The 20,038-nt window shown below is 41.3% G+C and overlaps 1 protein-coding gene across 2 annotated transcripts in view; it reads left to right on the top strand.

Moving 5' to 3' along the window:
* Positions 1-20,038, top strand: part of EPHA4 (EPH receptor A4) — a 138,792-nt gene that overhangs the window by 89,508 nt on the left and 29,246 nt on the right. For both annotated transcript variants that reach the window (XM_074364382.1, XM_074364383.1), the window contains exons 6-8: positions 13,394-13,518; positions 14,516-14,675; positions 15,817-15,928. In XM_074364382.1, the coding sequence (XP_074220483.1) occupies positions 13,394-13,518; positions 14,516-14,675; positions 15,817-15,928 (397 nt within the window). The remainder of the gene's footprint in view (positions 1-13,393; positions 13,519-14,515; positions 14,676-15,816; positions 15,929-20,038) is intronic.

Below are 20,038 nucleotides of genomic sequence, written 5' to 3'. Positions count from 1 at the left end.
GGTGATGGGGAAGGAGTTATTCATGATATACTCGGGGTCCACTGAAAGCCAAGGAATTCAGTGCCTTGAGCTGGCAGCAGCCTGGCACCTTGCAAATACTGCACTTGTCTCTTATGGGTTCCATTAACCTCAGACATAAAAAAATAGGAATCTCATTTTGAAAGATTTGCAATAACTCCGAATGGTAATGTTGCTTTTCTGAGGTTACGTGAGCTTCATGTGTTGAGGCTTTTTCTCTTCGTTTTGCATCCTAGTAATTAGATGCCTCCTATGAAAATTATGTATAAGGAAGAAAAAAGGAAATTGGATTCTTGGCCTCTATGAGAATACCAGTCAGGCTATCTGCTTTTGTTTTTTAATTTTTTCTTTGTTTGCTTTCGGGTTGATTACCAGGTCCCTTACTCATAGCAAATGGCATGGACGTTATCCCTGATGGACAATTTATCAAGGCTCTCTTCAAACTGGTTTCCCTTGTGAAATGGAAACCAGTGTGAAAAAGTGACTTTGAGACTTTTATTAACATAAATCTCAAAGCAGAATTTAAGGGGCTTCATCCAACACGTGCTCTTTTCTGTTGTTCCAGGTATCAAAATCATAATTTACTCACTCTCACTGAGGCCGTGACCTGAAGGTGATTTGGCCTGACTTGGAGAAGATTGTTAGTATTATAGTATTAGTATTATTAGTATTTTGTCCCTGAAGTTTCCTAGGTTTATTTAACACCTTTTTTTTAAACTACGCAGATGATTTGAGTGTCCTTGTAGCAAGTGGCAAAGCCACACTCCTGAATTAGTTATCACACTTAAAAAGTCAAGATGACAACAGCCTCAGTGGATCTATTTATTGAAGCAGACAGGCTCTTTTAGCAGAATGATCAATGTCTTACCTCTTTCTGAAAGGCTTTTCAGGCATAGGACATCGGCAAGCATCTGATATAGAGTAATGAACAAGGCTTTTTATTGGTCAGTTTCTGGAGTAGGCTTTTAAGAATGTCTGGCTGTAAATGTAGAAACCTGAGGGTGAAAGTAAAAGGCGGGCTCAAAGATTTACTGGGCGCATCTATCATCCTGGCTTTCAGAGTCTTTGTGATTAATACATCTTTAATTGGGGACTGATCTAGATGCCTTGGGTGTCAGAAAGCTAAATGTCACAGCATTGTTTCATTGGCTCCTAACGCAGCGGGACGATTAGCAGCTGTCTGAGTAACAAAAGAACCTGAAGCCCACAGCACAGCTTTTATGTTCCAGACTTGGAATGCCTGGAGCTCTCCAGTGGAGCTGACAGCTAAAGGAACAGAAGCCCTGGTTCACAGAAGCTAATCCTTTTCCGCTCTCTATGCTGTATTTCTGCTCAAGAGAAGAGAACCTTTTCTTTACACCATCCTTCACATTCCAGATTAATTTTGGAGGGCATTGTCACTCACAGAGGGGCTCACAACACATTGGACCCTTCGTTCACTCTAAGCAAGACACCTATAAAATCATTCCAACTAAGAGTTTATACTAGACACTTTCCAGCATACTGAGACACCAATGAGAAGATTCATCTTCCTAGAGGCATTCATGGAAAAAAAAATGTATTTAATTTTTTTTTTTTTTCTGTTGTTACCCTGTTCTCTTATCTTTAAACAATTTTCCTGCCCAGGCAAATTCTGATAAATCACCTTCCAGTGGAAAGGCTTGTTTTCCTGTTTGCCTCAAACTGGCATTCTTCCTTAGCAGGAAATACACACTGACTCCTGCCATGTTTCTCTTGGCAAGTGTTGGGCTATCCTTGTCAGAACCTGCCAACAAATTTCTTAGTGAGCAAATAGAAAGTAAAACAAGCAGCTCTCAGACGAAACAGAAGACACACTTGAACTGCATTAGAGATACTTGGGTGCCCCTGAAGTCGTCCCCAGTTAATTCTAGGGGATGTGGCCTTAGTTTCAAGTTGAGCCCTCACTGACTTTTAATTCTACAACTAACAGTATGGCTATCCATGTAGGAATGCTAATTCAAGATGGTTATTTTGAAAAGTAAAACAGACATTTAAGCGATGCGTTTTCTTTGCCACAGAGAGCAGTGATTACAGAGTTCAGGTATTAAATACAGCAATTAAATGCTTATACAAGTCCCAGTCTGCAAAAACCTGACTCTTTCAAGGCACCTTCAGATCGTTTTACCCAGACGGTTCACCAAAAATTGTGAATGAGTCTTTCTAATGTTAATTTTAATATTCTAGCATTAATACTGTCAGCTAACATTTTAACTTATTTTTTTAAACGTTTTATTGTGAAATGCATGCACAGACAGAAAAGTAGGCAAAACTCATATGTATCGTCAGGGAATTATGGCGAAGTGAACATCTATGTGACCATCACCAGGATCAAAGTATAGAATGTCACCAACCTTCCAGAAGCCTGCCTGCCTTGCACCCCCGGCTTCTTCCCTGACTCCAAATACTATTATTTTATTTTGTAATTGAATTTTTCAGTTTCAAATGATTCTCTTTTTAGCTCTGTAGGTAGTTCTAATATGAGGTGATTCATTGCCGAAAGCTTTACACTTTTCTATTAACAGGGACCTTGTCTAATTTATCTCTGGATTTCTGGCAACCAGCAATGCGTGTAGATAGCTCTGTACCTAACATCAAGCCGACCTAAGCTTTGCAGCTGTTTTGAAGCTGATTCTGTGGAAGAGGGGGGCCATTTAACCTTCAAATCTCTAATTTTTTACTAGTGAAAGGAAGAGAGAGACTAGAAGCTTTTTAGAGATTAGTGGTTAAAAATGTGGGCTCTAAGACCTGACTTTTGAATTCATCACTTATAAGCTATAACTTGGGGCAAGTTGTTCAAACTCTCTTTACCTTATTTTTCTAATCTATAAAATGGGAATAAGAATAGTACCTGTGTCCCAAGGGTATTTGTGAGGATTATATCAATTAATCCATGCAACAGATTTAAAGCAATGCTTGACACAGAGCAATTCCTCCCATCAATGCCAGCTCAGTGTGTGTGTGTGTCTGTGTATGTGCGTTTACAGACATGCAACACACAGAGAGGATCATATGATCACATACTTCTGAGTCAAGCAGACTTTTGGGTTTCAAATCTCATTTTATATAGCTTTGGTCAAATTATTTCATTTCTTTGTGGTGCAAGAGATTCCATATATAAAATCAAAGGTGATAATTGGAACCCTAGACTTCAGAGAGTTGCAGGGGTTAAATGATGTTAAGTGGGTGAACGCGCCTTGCAGAGGAGGCCAAGAGTACTTTTTGGCTCGTTTGCCCATTCTTCTCTGTTTAGCTTTGATTCACATGGTCCAGGTCTTCAGCTGCATGAGCTGTTAACTACGCAATGAACTCTTAACTCTTTTCTAAAAAGAAAACTCAAGCAAGCCATTTTGAGAACCCCACTGTCTTTTCCCAGTTAACATTAAAACAAGCTCAAAAACAAAAACAAACAAACAAACTCAGCTGCATTGTTGAGCCCAGCATTCCATGATTCTGCGGAATTCATTCACGCCTAGAAGACCTGGGGCCGTACGTGTGTCCCGGCAGAGCTGCATGGTCTGTCCCTGGCATTGCTGACCGCAGGGCAGCTCTCAACCAGAATCTCACAAACCAGTGACTGTCCGCTTATGAAAAACAGAATAGTTCTTTGGGTACATTAGGGAAAAGATCAAAATCCAAAATTCGAAGCATGGTTTCTACAGAATGCACATGGTTTTCCCACCATTGTAAAGTCAAAAAATCGTGAGTCAATCTGTTATTAATTCTCAGATTGTCTGTATATGAAAATACGCCTTTATGGCTGAATGGCTGCACTTTACCGACATGAGCTGCTGTAACCCCAAATGTCAGTTAGCAGGTTAATGTAATTAAAAATGATTTTCTGCTCAAGCGGCATCCAGTTGGCGGTGATGGGGGGAGAGTTGGTGGAGGGCTTCCAAGATAGCCCTGGGCACCACCATCCAGCTGACAAGAGTATGGATAAGAGAGAAGGAAAGATCCCTAGGGAGCTAGTTCTGTGTCTGGTCTAGAAGAAGGGTAACCTCTTTAACCCTCATTCCCTTGACCCAAAACTCAGTCACATGAGCTGTCCTGTCTGGGAATGGATCTAGAAAATGCAGTCCTTGTCTAAGCAGCTCCATTCCAGAGACAGTCGTTTGTGGAAGGGGAGCTCGCATCGTCGGACAGTTAGCCACAGGGGTCAATCCCAGCACCTTCGATTTCCGTCTGCAAACACTTAACGTGAAGGCTAAGAGTTGCATCCCATTCCGTTATTTAAAAGGTGGGTAATAGGTTTGTATAAAGAATTTGTCTAAAATAATCTGCCATCCATTTCTCTGGAGAAATAAGTAAAGAGTCTGAGTTAAGGGCTTTGTAAAGTCCTGCTTTGGATCACTTAGTTAAAGCATCATCAGTGTCCCCAAATCAGAGTCAGAAAACTCAGCAGAAGCATGCGTCTGTTGTATCCTTTGGTAAATGTTACCGTGCCCTGCTTTATTTTATAGTATTTGTTTAAAATAGACTCTGTATGTACTGACCTTGGAGATCATTTTATGGGGGGAAAGTGCATCCCTCATACATTTTAAGCATAAGCTTAATTAATATTAATATTTTCATACTTAAATGTTAATGGACTTCATTTAATTCAGAGTCTTCTTAAGGCTTTAATTGAGAACTTGGTTCTTTGTCTCTTGTTAGCTAGGAAAATGATCCCATACCAATTTTGGAATCACGTTTGTCCATACCTTTTGTCTGTCTGTTTGCTTGAAAAACAATTTCACTTCTCAACTGTAAGAAACTGTGCTTGGGTACTTAATGACACAGCAGCTACGAGCCATGGTGAGCAGAGCTGAGTCCTTACAGCATCAGTGATGTTTCCAGGGAGGGTGGACAGGGACTGAGTCTTTTAATGATTTTTACCTCAGAACTAGCAGAGGGCTAACGCAGCTAATTGCTTGAATGTAGTACAGACGGGATCATGTGTCCATGAGAGCACTCCGTACACTGTTGAGTACTATAAATGACTGCAATCTAATAGTCAAAAATAGAATTTGCCCAATGGTGTCTGGTGCCATAAGTAGTACAAAGGTCGGAGAAGGAATCCTTTCCTCCCTTTGGTGGAATGTGGAAGACAGCGATAAATATTAACACCTGAGTTCTTAGCATCTCTGCCACGGCAAAACCGTTAATCACAAGGATATCATTAGTGCTCTGAAGCATTTAATTTTGATGCTTGACAGCATTTTAAAATGCACAAACCTTTGATAAAGAGCAAATCAGAGCCGTGGCATTGAAAATGAGAAAGAAGGAGGGAACGAAAAAAAACCACCTTAGGCTCCAAGTAATTAAATTTAAATATGTTATTTGCCTTAAGCAGAGATATGTGTAAACTGTGGGTTTATTTTTCCTATCAGGGAAAGGCCCCTTAAATAAACATCATCTCTTTAAATTCAGATCCTGAAGAGGGAAATGAAACCCTGCTGTGGTTAAGAAGTCGTCTTCCCTCCAAAGGATGGGCGTTGGGAACCACTGGCATTGCCAACTTTAGGTTTCTTGATGTCCATAAAGGGCCGTTTTCACTCTTCCTTGTTCCACGGGCTGGAGACTTTTGTTGTATCTGTTTATTTCCTGCCTCACTCCCTCCTCCCCACTAATTTGAGCCAGTAGTGAAATGCAGTCAGTCTGTTTCAGCCATTTCCCCACCCGAGATCCCCCAAACTGTTTTTAACTCAATGCCTGTGGTGCCGGACGCAAGAGAACAGTTTCACAGCTCACAAGTGAAGGACTGTTGTGCCTCCTTCCTCCTTTTCTCTGTGTTTCTTTTTCTCTTCTCCATCCTATTTGGGTGTCACAAGGACCAAACTGCTGCAGTAAAATGATTTTGTAGGTGTTTGATGGCAAGTCATTGAGGAAGTGAATAAAAGAAAATTGTAGCATTCACATCAGTGGGAGACTGGGGAGGACTGCTGAGCTTTGAACCAAAGCAAGTTAAATTTACCATTTTCCTAAAAGGAGGCACCTCTGTTTGACATCAAAGCACCTCCTGTAATTCTTCATTGCGAGACACACCACTGTTAGAGGGTCGTGATGGAGCCCCACATCTGTGCCGCTTATGTGTATCAAAAACACACACACAGAGAAAACCCACCCGTGCTGCCTGGATGTGCTGTGGTCTGCTCTCACACCAAATGTAATCACAGTCAGTGTGGATTCTGCGTAGAAGAGCATTGCCAGTTTCTCAGGGGTATGTGGCAGTTTGAATACAGAATTATTTGAGGGGGCAGGAATTTATCTTCCCTTTCTAGTGGAAAGCTCAGATCATTCAGCTTCCACTCTTCGTTGAAAGTTTCCTTTTATCCTCTTGGGTTTTTGCTTCATCTTTAAAAAGTGTTATTTTCCTAGCATAAACTTGTTTCCAGTGGGTGCCTGGATAGACGGTCTGTTCCACGTGCTTAATCTTGCCACCTCTACCCTGCCTGCAGAGGGCGCTCTACTCTATTGTCCTGACACTTGGACAATGATGTCCTTTTGGTGGGATATCAGGTCTAAATGAGGTACTAAGGGCTTCCCCTGGCAGTGACTTTGCGTACACTATTGGGCTCTGGAAGTAAACCTGGTCTTGTTAGGGGGTTCTAACTTGAAGGGAGTCTGAACACTATTCACCTTGGTAGTTAGGAAGTCCGGAAGACTATTTGCATATGCCCTCCAGATACTCAGCCATCAAAGGAAAGAGCAGTTCCTCAAAATGCTGTCTGTAGGCAGGTGCAGCAAAGACTAGTTGTAATGTTCACGTTCTTTTGAATAACACTTGACGGCCTGTGTCTTTGAAAAAAGTTCCTAAGTGTCACAAACCTCTTAGGCAACAGAGACTCCATTTAGAATTAGAACTGTCATTTGCTTCACTCCTAGTTGTCAATATCTTAGTTAACGCAAATAGCAAAACCAAACCCACAAAAGGTCATCTGAAACAGGTGCAGGTGTTTTAGGGGTGACTTACTTCTGGTACTTTAAACTTAGAAAACATTTCACCAGCTAAAAAGGGTTTTTTGTTTTTTGTTTTTGTTTTTTAGATCTGTTTCAACATGTAGTTCACTCATTCATTTGATAAATTTATTGAGCACCACTGTTTGCCTACAAGATCTTAAACAGCGATCATATAGAGACAAGCCTGTGCTTGTAGGGTGTTCGTTCTAATACCGTACATGCTTGTATCTGGAAGGAAGGTGTTTTACCAGTAGGGGAACTGAGAACATTTGTGTGACTTGTCCAAGGTGGCAGCTAGTAAATTTGAAAAACCTGGAATGTTATCCAAAATCCTTTTTAAATTCACTGATTTTTTTTTTCGCACCAAATCAAAATAAGCATACTTCACGTGGCTCAGGAAGCTTTTTCTTCTTTACCTCATTTCACACGTCGTAGGTGAGCCCTCTGCCCCGCAGAACCGAGGGGCTACTGGTTTACTGAACATTCCAGTCATATCTGTAGCAGTGCAGCTCTGCTTGGCCGTCTTTTCCCCTTTCTACGTTTTGTTTGCCCAACAAATAAATCTCGATCAAACTTCCCCAGCCTTACTGCAGATCCTTTGATGGTTGCTTCTGTAACCCACAAGGCACCCTCCGCACTCTGGTTTCTTATCCCTGTTCCCGTCTGTTTAATCAAGTGTTGTTTAAGTTTTAGCTCTCGATTGCTCAGTTCCTCAAGCAAAGGCTTAAAGGATATTTGTAGAATGATTGAACAATGGTTGAATGGATATGTCAGCATGATTTGTAAGTAAAAAGGAGAAGAAACGGAGGCCATATTTTGGATTAAAAACTGCTGAAATCCCCTTGAAAGTAATAAGGAAAAGATAGTTTTAGATACTGGCACTCAGGGCAGGAAAATGGACATCCTTCAGTCATTGAAAATTCTGCTTCCAAAATCTGAAAATTCAGGGCTTAATTGAATAAAATCACAAAACGTTCTTTTAAAAAATCTACTCTTTAGTACTTCTTGCCTGTATGATTTTTACATCCATCCACTGGCGTTCCCTAACCATCTCTCTGTCGACCAGCACTACCAGCTCTTCTGGTTGTGTGCTATGTCAAAATTCTAACCATTAAAGGAAACCTGCTTATGTCCAGGGGCACAAAACTTCCCCTAAAGCAAACATCTCTTTTAGGAAGGAAGTCTGTGGGCAGAATGCCTTTCAGTCCAAAGTGTACCTTTTTCTTTTAATGAGCTCACTTCCACCAACCCTCCCCTTTCTCCCAGCTTCTCCTCTCACTCCTCAGCAGGTGTATTGCTTGTCTGAAGACATGGTGTCGTGAGGAAGCGCCCACCGCTTCCTTCTCCCTGTGGCCACCAGAGAACTCAGATAAGAAGGTTTGCAGGAGCTGTTTCTTGAACTCTAGAAAATGGGTTCTCTGGGTTAACATTAAAGAGTGTCTTCTCTGTAAGATTATTAAAAAATTCTCCACCTTTTTTTTCAGTTAAGAGGCCAAAGGATAAGATGGCACGTCATTGGATACCAAAGATTGTATTTAATTTAGCTTTGTTTGCCCTTTTCCATCTTTGTCATTGTTTCATTGGTGCTCATTAAGTATGTGCTTGGTGGATGAGTCAGTACTGAGGAAGAGCTAAGTCTCAATAAAGTTTGGGGCTATAAATCAGAGCACTCAGGGCAAGCAGGACCTTTTTTTTAACTTGGTTTTATTATGTTGATTAAAATTCTCTGTATGATTAGAAGCCTTCTTTTTTCCTTTTTTTTTTTTTCAGCTGAAGTATAGCCAGTTTACAATGTTGTGTCACTTTCTGGTGTACAGCGTGATGTTTCAGTCATACAAACATAAACATATATTCCTTTTTGTATTCTTTTTCATTATAGGTTACCACAAGATATTGAATATAGTTCCCTGTGCTGTACAGTATAAACTTGTTGTTTATCTACTTTATATATATTAGTTAGTATCTGCAAATCTCAAACTCCCAGTTTATTCCTTCTCACCCCCTTTCCCTCTGGTAACCATAAGTTTGTTTTCTATGTCTGTGAGTCTGTTTCTGTTTTGTAAATAAGTTCATTTGTGTCTTTTTTTCTTCTTTTTTTAGATTCCACATATGAATGATATCAAATGGTATTTTTCTTTCTCTTTTTGGCTTACTCCACTTAGAATGACTGTCTCCAGGTCATCCATGCTGCTGCAAATGGCATTATTTTATTCTTTTTTATGGCTGAGTAGTATTCCAATGTATAAATATATCACAACTTCTTTACCCAGTCATCTGTCAATGGACATTTAGGTTATTTCCATGTCTTAGCTATTGTAAATAGTGCTGCTATGAACATTGGAGTTCATGTATAGAAGCCTTCTTCTGAACCAAGGCACTGATTTGTCAAAGCTCCTATTAAACCATCTACTGGGGATGAGTGTTCAATCTGTTATTTTATTAGCCTATTATCTCCTCTTCTAGTTCTGTTAGCAAAGGGCAGAGCCCTGAGGTGTCTTGAGGTGTCAGGACTCAGGACCCAAAACACTTTTTTTTTTAATTTTTAATTTTTATTTTTTGCAAGGGGAGGTAATTAGGTTTATTCATTTAGTTTTTCGATGGAGGTACTGGGGATTGAACCCAGGACCTTGTGCATGCTAAGCATGTGCTCTACCACTTGAGCTATACCCTCACCCCCAAAACACTTCTAAATGGAGGAGGGTTTGGCAGTCTTGACCAGTGTGTGGAAACATACGAATGGTGATATTAGAGATGGTTTTAGGGAAGACTCAAAGGGAACACAACATAATAAATCCTGAATTCCCCTGCATGAAAGTTAGTTCCTAGGAGGGGAGGGTGTAGCTTAGTGGTAGGGCGTGTGCCTAGCCTGCACAAGGTCCTGGATTCAATCCCCAGTACCTACATCAAAGATAAATAAATAAAAACCTAATGACCCCCCCCCAAAAAAGAAAGTTAGTTCCTTTTCACTTCCCTGTTAGTTCTTTTGATATCACCAAGGTCAGAATCTTAAGTTGATATCAGGAGAGTCCTTACTTCTTCTCAAACACTGGCTAAGCTCTTTTTTTTTGGCAAAGCATGGAGAGGCAAGACTATTTACATATTATTTTTTACATTTTATTAATGACAATATTATTACATATTTTTTATTTCCATATTCTTTTCCTTTTTATGGTTACTGGCCAGTAATTGCAAGTGATAACAGTAATGGGGGGGTGGTTTCAAAAACAAAAGTGTGTCGATTTAAGAAAAATATTACTTAAATCATAGTCCACGTGGCGGAGGGATGTGCAGCAATTACATGAGTGGCATGAGAAGATGGATGCTGGGGACCTCTGGGGTAGAGAAATGATGGAGAAACGCCATTGCCAAGTGCCTCCTCCTGGGAAACGAGCCACAGGCGGGGTGATGGCTTCCAGATGGAGAGCTGGAGCCTGTACTGGACCCAGGGTAGGAAAGGCGAGGACAGAACCCCCATGTGGCTCATAATGTGGAGGACATCCAAGTGGCCTCTTCTCTCCCAAGTGGCAGTGTGGCAAAGCCCAGCTTCTCCCAAAATGCTGGTTCTCACAGGAGGAGCTGAGAAGCTCTCCTCCAGGGGGAGGGACACTGCCTATGGTAGGTCTGATTCTCAGTCCCGCTTGGTCACGGGTTGCTTTTGTCACTGTGACCTGATAAAAGTGCTCTTCCGGAAAACAGCTGCTCCGAAAGAATTCAGACTTCACAGCCACACGACCTAAGACTTGTTGTAAATTAGAGCTATTTATTCTCCTTTCCCCTTTAATCTCATTTCCCTCCGTCTTCATGACAGCTGAGTCAGCGTCCGTTCAGTTGGTTTATTTTGATGTGTGTGCCTGTGCATTTTCCAAGTAGGGTAGCATTAGAAATACTGTTAGTTAACACGATTATATTGTTAACTGCCTGCCTGAGATCTTGCGAGCACGTCAGTGGAGCTCATACTCCCTTTGAATGGGCCCCGGGAACACTGCGGCTCCAACTCCTGAAATGGAAATCAGGTTCATTTCCCACCCGCAGCAGTTTAGTGATAACCCAGCCAGAGAGAAACCATCTTAGTTAATTGGCGCCCTCCAAGGGCAGCCAGGCAGTTCTTTCCTGAGGAATCTGTCGATTATCAGAATCTGACCCAGAACATTTCTGAGGGAAAGTTCATTTTCTAACTTTATGATTTTTCCTCTCTCTTGCTTTTTTCGAACTGCCTCGCTTTTCTATTTCATTTCCCCGTCCTGAACATCAGCGTTGAAACAGCCCCTTTTTTTATGGAGTGGATGCTAAAGTGCTCCGTTAGGCAATGTATCTATTACCTGGAGTGAAATGGCTTTTCACAGGCAGGCAACTTTCCTAGCCTCCTCACTGCCTCTGTATTTAGGAAGGTCACTCCTTGCTTTCTGCTGGACAGTGGCTCTGTGTCAACCAGTAAAGAAAGAGAGGAGAGAAAGTGTGTGTGTGCGCATGCACACGCGTGCACAAGTATTGGGGGAGGGGAGCCCTAATACAGCTAATGAGCACATTTCCAGTTTTCATTTTGTTCAGATGTTCAGTGGCTTCCATTGGTTTGCTGCATGCAGCCCTGTTCATGCAGTTTGGTATTACTAACCTTGGGGTTGCCGTTGATGGAGAACATGTGTATCCCCTGTATCTTTCATTCGTGTTTATGCCTGAGACCCAATCTGGAATAGCTTTGGGGTGGGTGTGGAAGGAAAAGGAGAGAAAGAGAGAAACAGAGGGGAGAGAGAGTGTGTGTTATCATCTCCAGGCTCCCTAACGGAGGTGCCGGGCTGCCAGATGGCCACCTCCAAGAGGTGCTCTCTGCTGCAGAATCTTCAGCAAGATTTCCCTGTGTGACTGGTTTGCGTCCCTTGCCTCCAGTATACCTGTCAGATGGGGTCAAGCAGGTTTGAAGCTAGCCCCATTCTGTTTTGAGCAACAATTTTACTTTCTTTTTTGTCCTCTGAGTTAGGGTTTGGCAGGTGTGTGTGTATGTGTGTGTTGGGGAAGAGCAGGAGGACGACCCAACAGTGGTTGTTCCTCGGTGACTATAAAATATATATTCACAACTTGAAGAGGGTGGGAGTATAGCTCAGTGGTAGAGCACCTGCTTAGCATGCACGAGGTCCTGGGTTCAATCCCCAGTACCACCGTTAAAAAATAATACTATATAAAAAGTAGGATGCTGGTTTCCAGGGGCCCGGGAAAGGGGAAATGGGAAGTTATTGTTTAATGTGTACAGATTTTCAGTTGGGAAGATGAAAACGTTCTGGAGACGGACCACAGCAATGGTTTACACAACAATGTGAATCTGTTTAACGCCACTGAACTGTACACTTTAAAGATGGTTAAAATGGTAAACTTTATGTTCTATATATTTTACAATAAAGCAATCACAACAAAATAATAGTAATAAATAAATACATAGATTTCTTTAAATACATATTCACAGTTTGCAAACAAATAAGACTCTATGTTCAATTTAGGAAGACCCTCTAATCTCTGGTTCTGCCAACCGGCTTTGATAGGTAAGATGACAGATTTCATGAATGCTCCCTCTTCTCCCCAGAGACAGCACATCTGTACCATTGTCAGTCACAGCAGAGCTGGATAACAGCTGGCTGGAGGTGTGACCACCACAGCGGAGAAGCAGCTGGGTTTTATAAATCTCAGATAACGCTTCTCCTCCCCACCCCTGAGAATACACCCAGCGGAGGACGACTTTTGTGTCTTTCTCAGTGGAAAGAGGAAGGTTTGCTACTCAGCAAGCAAAAGCAATATTTCAGCTCTTATAAAACAATTGCAAAATGCCATCTATGTCCAGAGAGACCATCATGGCTTTATTTGTGTTGTTATTTGCCTGGTTGTGTTCAAACTGGAAATTCTTACTGTAATTAAGCAATACTTTTATTTATTTGGGAAGTATGTAAGTTGTTGGCCTTCCGGCATTCTCTACAGTATCCTTGGAAGACTTGCAAAGTCTCTTGCTTGTATAAAGTTAAAGACCAGCAAGAGGACACTCATAATACCTTGGAGGTTGGATGAGATGCAGTTTCTCTGAGCTTAAAGGGAGATTGTCCCAAGGCTCTCATGGCTAGCAAAAACTAAACAAGCAGAGGGCATTCTCTATGCCTCCAGCCTTTCTAAGGAATGGCTCCAGGTGCCGTGGTACTGCACGTGGACTTACCAGGCCTTGACTTCAGAGATCGTCTTTCTAAGACAAACCATATACAAAAAAAAAAATGGAGAGGACCATAAAATGGTTTGCTTTTGTACCAGGCGAAAGGAAAATGGGGATCTGGAAGAAGACAAGACAATTCTTCACAGTTTTCTAAAATAAGATGACATCACTGATTGATACCACCAATTTTTTTCCCCCTAAAGTAAGACAGCTTTTTTTTTCCCCCTATAGCACCCTCATCCATTGCTTTGGTCCAGGCTAAAGAAGTTACAAGGTACAGCGTTGCTCTGGCTTGGCTGGAACCAGATCGGCCCAATGGGGTGATCTTGGAATATGAAGTCAAATATTATGAGAAGGTATTACCTGTATAAGCAAAGTTCTTTTCCTTGTTTTCCTCCCTGCCTCCTTCCCTCCCTTCTTCTTTCCTTTCTTTTTCTCTTTAGTTTTTTGCTAGTTATAAATCCTGGAATACCACTGAAGCTCAAAAACCAAATGCATTTTCCTTCCCAATCAAATCCAATTAGGAATTTTATGTATTAAGTTGCTGATCTTAAAAAAATAGAAAAAAAAGTGCACTATGTTTCTACATAGCTAATTCTTTTCCTTCTAGTAATGAAAACCATGACAGCTAAGCAGGTCTAATCTCTAAACCTTCTATCAGAGAATGACTCATAAAAGTTGAAATAATGATCTGTTTAAGTAGATCACTGCTATTCAGAATCAAGGTGTGGATTTTGATGACTTTTAATAGAAAATCAGGGAAAGAAAATTGCATTCTTCATCCTCTTAAAGTTATAGAAAGACATTATTTTTACAAATAACTTGTCTCTTAAAGGACAGAATTCTGAAGAGAGCTATTTGCATTCAAGATTGTCTAGAAAATGAACAATTGTCTTCTCTTTCTTTTTAAAGATAATCACTTATTGGCTTCCTTATTAAAAGCAGAAAAGGGACAGTTTTTTTTTTTTTCATTGAAACCAGATTATAACGTTTTTGACATTTTCTAGACAGAAAATAGAAAAAGAAAAGGGGCCTTCTTATAGTAGTTATTTCTTTTAAATTGCTGGCTGTGGAGTGAAGAAAGCCACCAATCATCATCTAAAGATCTTTTCAAAAAAGATTATGGGTGAAGATCTGGATGTGGTCCGTATCAGTAATCATTCCTGAGCGCCACACTTCTGTCACCATCTGAGCAGTAACAATAGTACTTCTAACACTGAAGTGAATACAGGATTTAGAGTTTATCAGTCTCCCTTCACTTCAGCCTCTGAGTGGACTCCTTTAATATTGTACCTGGAGTAAGTTCCGGATTGATTTTGCCCCATTCCTTAAGTTTATCCTCTCCTATTGTAGGATCAGAATGAACGAAGCTATCGGATCGTCAGGACAGCTGCCAGGAACACGGACATCAAAGGCCTGAACCCTCTGACGTCCTATGTTTTCCATGTCCGAGCCAGGACAGCAGCTGGCTACGGAGACTTCAGTGAGCCCCTCGAGGTCACCACCAACACAGGTAACGACTTCTAGGATTTTTTTTACAATCAGAGCAAATGCCATTACAGTGAAACCCAAGAAGCTGTAAATATTTTGTTGCAGTGGACATTGAAATTAAATAGCCAATGTCTGTAACTTAGAACTTTTCATGCTATTTAGAGAACTTTTCATAATTGTATCTGATTTGTCTTTTTATATGATTGAAAAGTGTCTGCTTTTTTCTTGTTTTGAGCCTTCTGCAAACCGTGGAAAATGGGATTGCCAGACTGACTACCTGAGAGTTGCATAACTATGTTACATTAAGCTAGGACATTCTCTCCCTGGGAGGAGTAAAGAAGGCACCATTTTTTTCCCCTCTCTCATTTACTTCTAGGAATCTGTTTAAATCAAGTCAGCTCAGTTTTTGTTTTTTTTTTAAGCCCCTCTAGACAACTGTATCAATCTTTCAGCACTGTGAGTTGAATCAACTGGATGATTGGATCACAAATGATCCCAGAGGGCATAGCTATGAATAAGCATTTTGCATAAGATATCTTCCCTTCATCATTAACAAACCAAAATGAAACCTACTTGATAAGGAGATGGTGGAGCAGAATTTACTACATCAGTTCTAGAAAATAGTTTTGTTCACAAATCATTAAATAAGGATGGATTTTAAAAAGAGAAAGTCTAGAATTAAATCTGAAGAAGTTAGACATCCTTTGAGATTATCCTGGAAGGTTTCAAGGAGGAAGTGGCTTTTGAGCTGAGCAATAATAGGCAGGGTTTTTTGTTTTTTTTTTTTATAGATGGAGGGGGGTTAGTAGGGGGTGACTTTCAAAACTGCTTGTTCATTTTGAAATTCCCAAGTGTCTTTCTCTCTAAAGAATTCAACAGATCCTTAAGTAAGAGTCTGGGTTGAGAGTAGAAAGGAAAAGAAGAGAATGTTTACCATAGGATTACATAAGAGTCTTCTGGTGGAAGTTCTTCCTCCAATTATGAAAAGAATGTCTTTGTCTCATTAAGGCGGTCTTAGAAAATGCTGTCGTGGGATTGCTTAACAAAAAGCAAAATGGGCTGTGAGCATTTTAAATGGCCTCAGAGTTGAAACTTGTGACAGTCAGAAGTCCTAGCTCTTAGGACCTTGCCCAAGGTGATCCTTGTGTCACTGTCTTTGCCAGTGCCCTCCCGGATCATCGGCGACGGGGCCAACTCCACTGTCCTGCTGGTCTCCGTCTCGGGCAGCGTGGTGCTGGTGGTCATTCTCATCGCGGCTTTCGTCATCAGCAGGAGGTAAGCACGGCAGCCTCTCGCTGCCCCTGCCCCCTTCCCAGTTTTTATGAGGGAGCTTTTGGTCTCCTCCACACAAAGCTGAGGCTTTTGATTAGCATCATAAACACAGCATTTGCATCGCAAGCTCCCTCCTCCTTGCTTTGATCTCCCACACCCCTCCTAGCGCTGCTGGGGACCCTGGTGGCAGCCCTCACAGCTGAGAGGCCTGGAAAGACCAAACTAATTCCAGGAAACTAAGCCAAAAAGCAGACCAATGGGAGCTTTCTAGATACTCTAGGCTGTGAGGTGTTACATTTATATCTCTCTTAAGCTTGGACTTACTGCCAAAGGCCAAAAAAAAAAAAAAAAAAAAAAGCCATGTGAAACCTGGACCTCAGATCTGAGCTCTGCCATCTGTCAGCTGTATTTCTCTTTTTTTAAATGAGGGTACTGGGAGTTGAACTCAGGACCTCATGCATGCTAAGCATGTGCAATGCCACCGAGCTATACCTCCACTCCCCCATCAGGCTGTATTACGTCACCTCTTTGAGTCTTTTTTTCCTTTTTATAAAACAGCTATAATAAAATACCTGCCTCTAAGACTTACTGCAGGAGCACTTTGATAGGCAAAATAATCTGGCACCCTGTAGGTACTTCAGCATGGTATTGGTTAATGAAAATGGTAAGCAGAGCAAGGAAGTGGGCACTACTGCGCGCTGTCTTTGGTGAGGAAGAGCCATCACTGTTTCCAGAAAACAGCCTTTGAGCACTTTGTGGGCGTGGCGCTGTTCTTGGAAATGGATCTAAAACAGCAGATGACGGATTCTGTGAGCGCTTAGAATCGAACTTGATACTTGAAAAACAACGTAGGAAAGAGAAAGATAGAAATAGCCTTGCAGCATATTCTTATGATGGCGTTTTTCTTACCGTGGTTGTTAACACTGCCTGGAGCCTCCAGAGGCAGCGGCGGGGGGCGGGGTGGCAGCTGCCCCTCTTCACTGTCTGCCCACATCCAGGCCTTCTTTGTCTAATGAGTGAGAACCTTCCCCCTCTCCGACTTCCCCCCACCCACCGTAAACTGTTTTGCAAGATGGGGTTAAAGAAAGCAAGCAGAATCTGGGGGTATCGAAACGATCCTTTTAGGGACGGGGTGGTGATTAGGTTTATTTATTTATTTATTTAATGGAAGTACTGGGATTGAACCCAGGACCTGGTACATGCTAAGCACCCACTCTAGCACTGAGCTATACCCTCCCCTTCATAACCCTCTTAAATATAAATCTTTTCATGTTATAGAAGAGGAAATTGTGGGGTGGAGGGTATAGCTTAGTGCTAGAGCACATGCTTAGCATGCACAAGGTCCTGGGTTCAATCCCCAGTATTTCCATTAAATAAATTATATTATATTATATTATATTATATTATATACCTAATTACTTCCCCCAATCCTGCAAAAATAAATTAAAAAAGGAAAAGAAAAGGCAGTTGATACTCAGAAAGGTGTAGTACTTGTCCAGGGCCATTGTATTGCGTTAGTGGACTGACAGCCAGGCGTAGCTCTCGGGCCACTGTCTGTTGCATTATCTCTCTCTCTCTCTGCCTCTCCTGTTGGTGATTTCACTCATGTTGCAACATTGCCTCTGGCTATGTCCACTGGCCTGGGCAAATCACTATGATTTTCTCCTACTTTGTGGTACATTATAATTAGGGTGATGACCATAGAGCTCGATTTGCGTGGATGGTTTCGATTGTCACACATATTTATTAATATCGTATCTCTAATCTCACTCTCGAGAATGTCCTGGTGTGCAGAGATCAGTCATGGTCCCTCCGGCACAGCACGGAACTGTTCCTCACTGCGTGTGGGCTCCTACAAGTGTCATCCTGTTAGTGCTTTTTGGTCCTGGGTCTGTTTGATTAGAGCAGGGAATTCCATCTTGAAGAAGTTAAATCCACCACAAACACTCATCCCTGTTGCTCCGATGCCCACAAACAAACGTACGTCTAGACACGCCCGCTGCACCCTGTGTAATAGTATACCTCAAGCTTTGGAAACTTCAACTTGGCCTGAGCAAAGTCTAAATTCCCAGAATTCTTTCCTTCCCTGGCTTTTGATTTTGGAAGTCGATCAAGATGGACCTCTTGTCCACTGCCGTTTGACTCTGTGTGTGTCCACATGCCAGACTCAGAAACACATGGGAACTACATGCGTCAGTATATAGCCATCTGATAGTGGGGAGGGTGGAGCACGGTGAGGAATGTATAGAAATCACACGGGTTTATGCTTCTGTTATTACACATTTCTGCATTTGAACTTTTTACAGTGTATAAGAACAACTTCTGGCATCGGAAAATAAAGATGTTTAAAAGTCCAAAAATAGGAAAAAATATTAATTACCTTCATCTCCAAAAACATATTTGACTAAAATGCAGTACCACATGATGTTCGGAACCATTTTGGGAGAACCCTTGTTTACAGAAAATGGGTCTCATCTTGAGTGGCCACCAAGATACTGGTTGGAAGCATCACTGGTTGTAGTCTGGCTTTCCTTTAGATATACTTTGTTGCATTTTAAGTTGTCCTAAATACAGCAGTCAGACAGGAGTAATTAGAAACAAGTCACCTTGTATAAGTTTTTTTCAGGTATTCTGCTGTGACCAAAAAAAAAAGAAAAAAAAAAAAAGGAAAAGCACTTGAAAATGTAATGCAGGAAGACAAGTTTTTTAAAAGCTGTAGCTATAGAAAATAGCATTGCAAGCTTGATGACTTAATTTCCTTTCTGCTTTTATTGATCACTTTATTATTTAAGGCTGATTGATTGGATTTCCAATTATGAATCCCCACCTTAGAGAATTGAGCCTGTCAGGTTACCCAGCGATGATTCCTGTCCCTTCTCCCCCATTTAAAAAAAAAAAAAACAAAAGAATGTCACTTCCCAAGGCTGATAAACACTGCTTGGTGATTGGTCCTCAATGGATCACTTTTTAGAAAATGAAATGTCAACCCATTGGCCTCCTATCGATTCTTCTTTAGTGTCGGACATAAAGCTGTCACGGAAAGGCTGCCTGGAGCCAGGTAGCTGACAGGCTTTGCAGCCGCCCCTGCACACTCAGCTGATTTCTTTGCGTACCGGCTGTGCGCTCTGTCAGGATGGACTGCTCATGTTTAAATGGGATGAGAATGGACAAGGAGAGAGGAGACAGGCAGGGCTGACAAAAGTCTGGTCCATGCTTTTAGTGAGAGTACAAATGAACGATGCTAAATGGTACTCCCCAAATCTTCTTGCCACATCGCAGCCAGCCATATGGGAAAGCAACAGACGAAACACCCTAGCCTGGAAAATGATGGGGCTGCTTCTTGCTTCTCAGAGCCGTGGAGAGTTGACAACAGAATGGATGCTCGAGACAGACCCCTTACGGGGTGACTTCCCACATTGCTGATGACAAGTGAGATTTTTTTTTTTAAGAGGTAGATGAGCAAAGACCCACTCAGAGAGAAGAGTTTCAGTCCTTCCAATTACCTCAAAAAAAAAAAAAATCTATTTGGTGCTAATTTTTCATTTAAGCCAGAGGAAATGACCTCAGGCACACAACTAATATCTTGCTAGATTTTTTTTTAATAGAAATTGTTTCCTTGATTTCATTATATTGACTTTATACTGAGAAGCCTGAGCTTGAAGCCAACCAGAGTAATCTCTAACTTTCCCAATTTTCTTTTGCCCAACTGACAAGTATAAACATTTGGGGGGGGGGTCTCAGTGAAAGAATCAAACTCCTAAGTTTATAAATTTTATTTATACATTTAAAATGATATAATAGACAGAATACATTGAGTTAGATACAGTGTATGTTTTTACCACCCCATTGTGTTGAGCAGACTAACTTACATTTTTTTAGAGGCATCTTTGATCAATGTCTTCCTCGTCCCTTGTCACTTAAATTATAATTTAAGGATTCTGTTAGCTTTTCAGAGCACATAATTGTACCTGCTATCTGGGTTGTTTAAGGTGCCGCTCTTCTTGTAATTATGTGATGCTGTCCCTAGGAATCATATCCTAAACCACAGATGCGCACTGTCTTGGCAACGTGGCATCATTTCCTCATACTCCTGTAGGTATCCATTTGTGATCT

The sequence above is a fragment of the Camelus bactrianus genome, chromosome 5, assembly GCF_048773025.1.
Source record: "Camelus bactrianus isolate YW-2024 breed Bactrian camel chromosome 5, ASM4877302v1, whole genome shotgun sequence".
NCBI classification, from domain to species: domain Eukaryota; kingdom Metazoa; phylum Chordata; class Mammalia; order Artiodactyla; family Camelidae; genus Camelus; species Camelus bactrianus.
The sequence above is the reverse complement of the archived record's forward strand: the minus strand, read 5'-3'. Positions and strand labels throughout refer to the sequence as shown.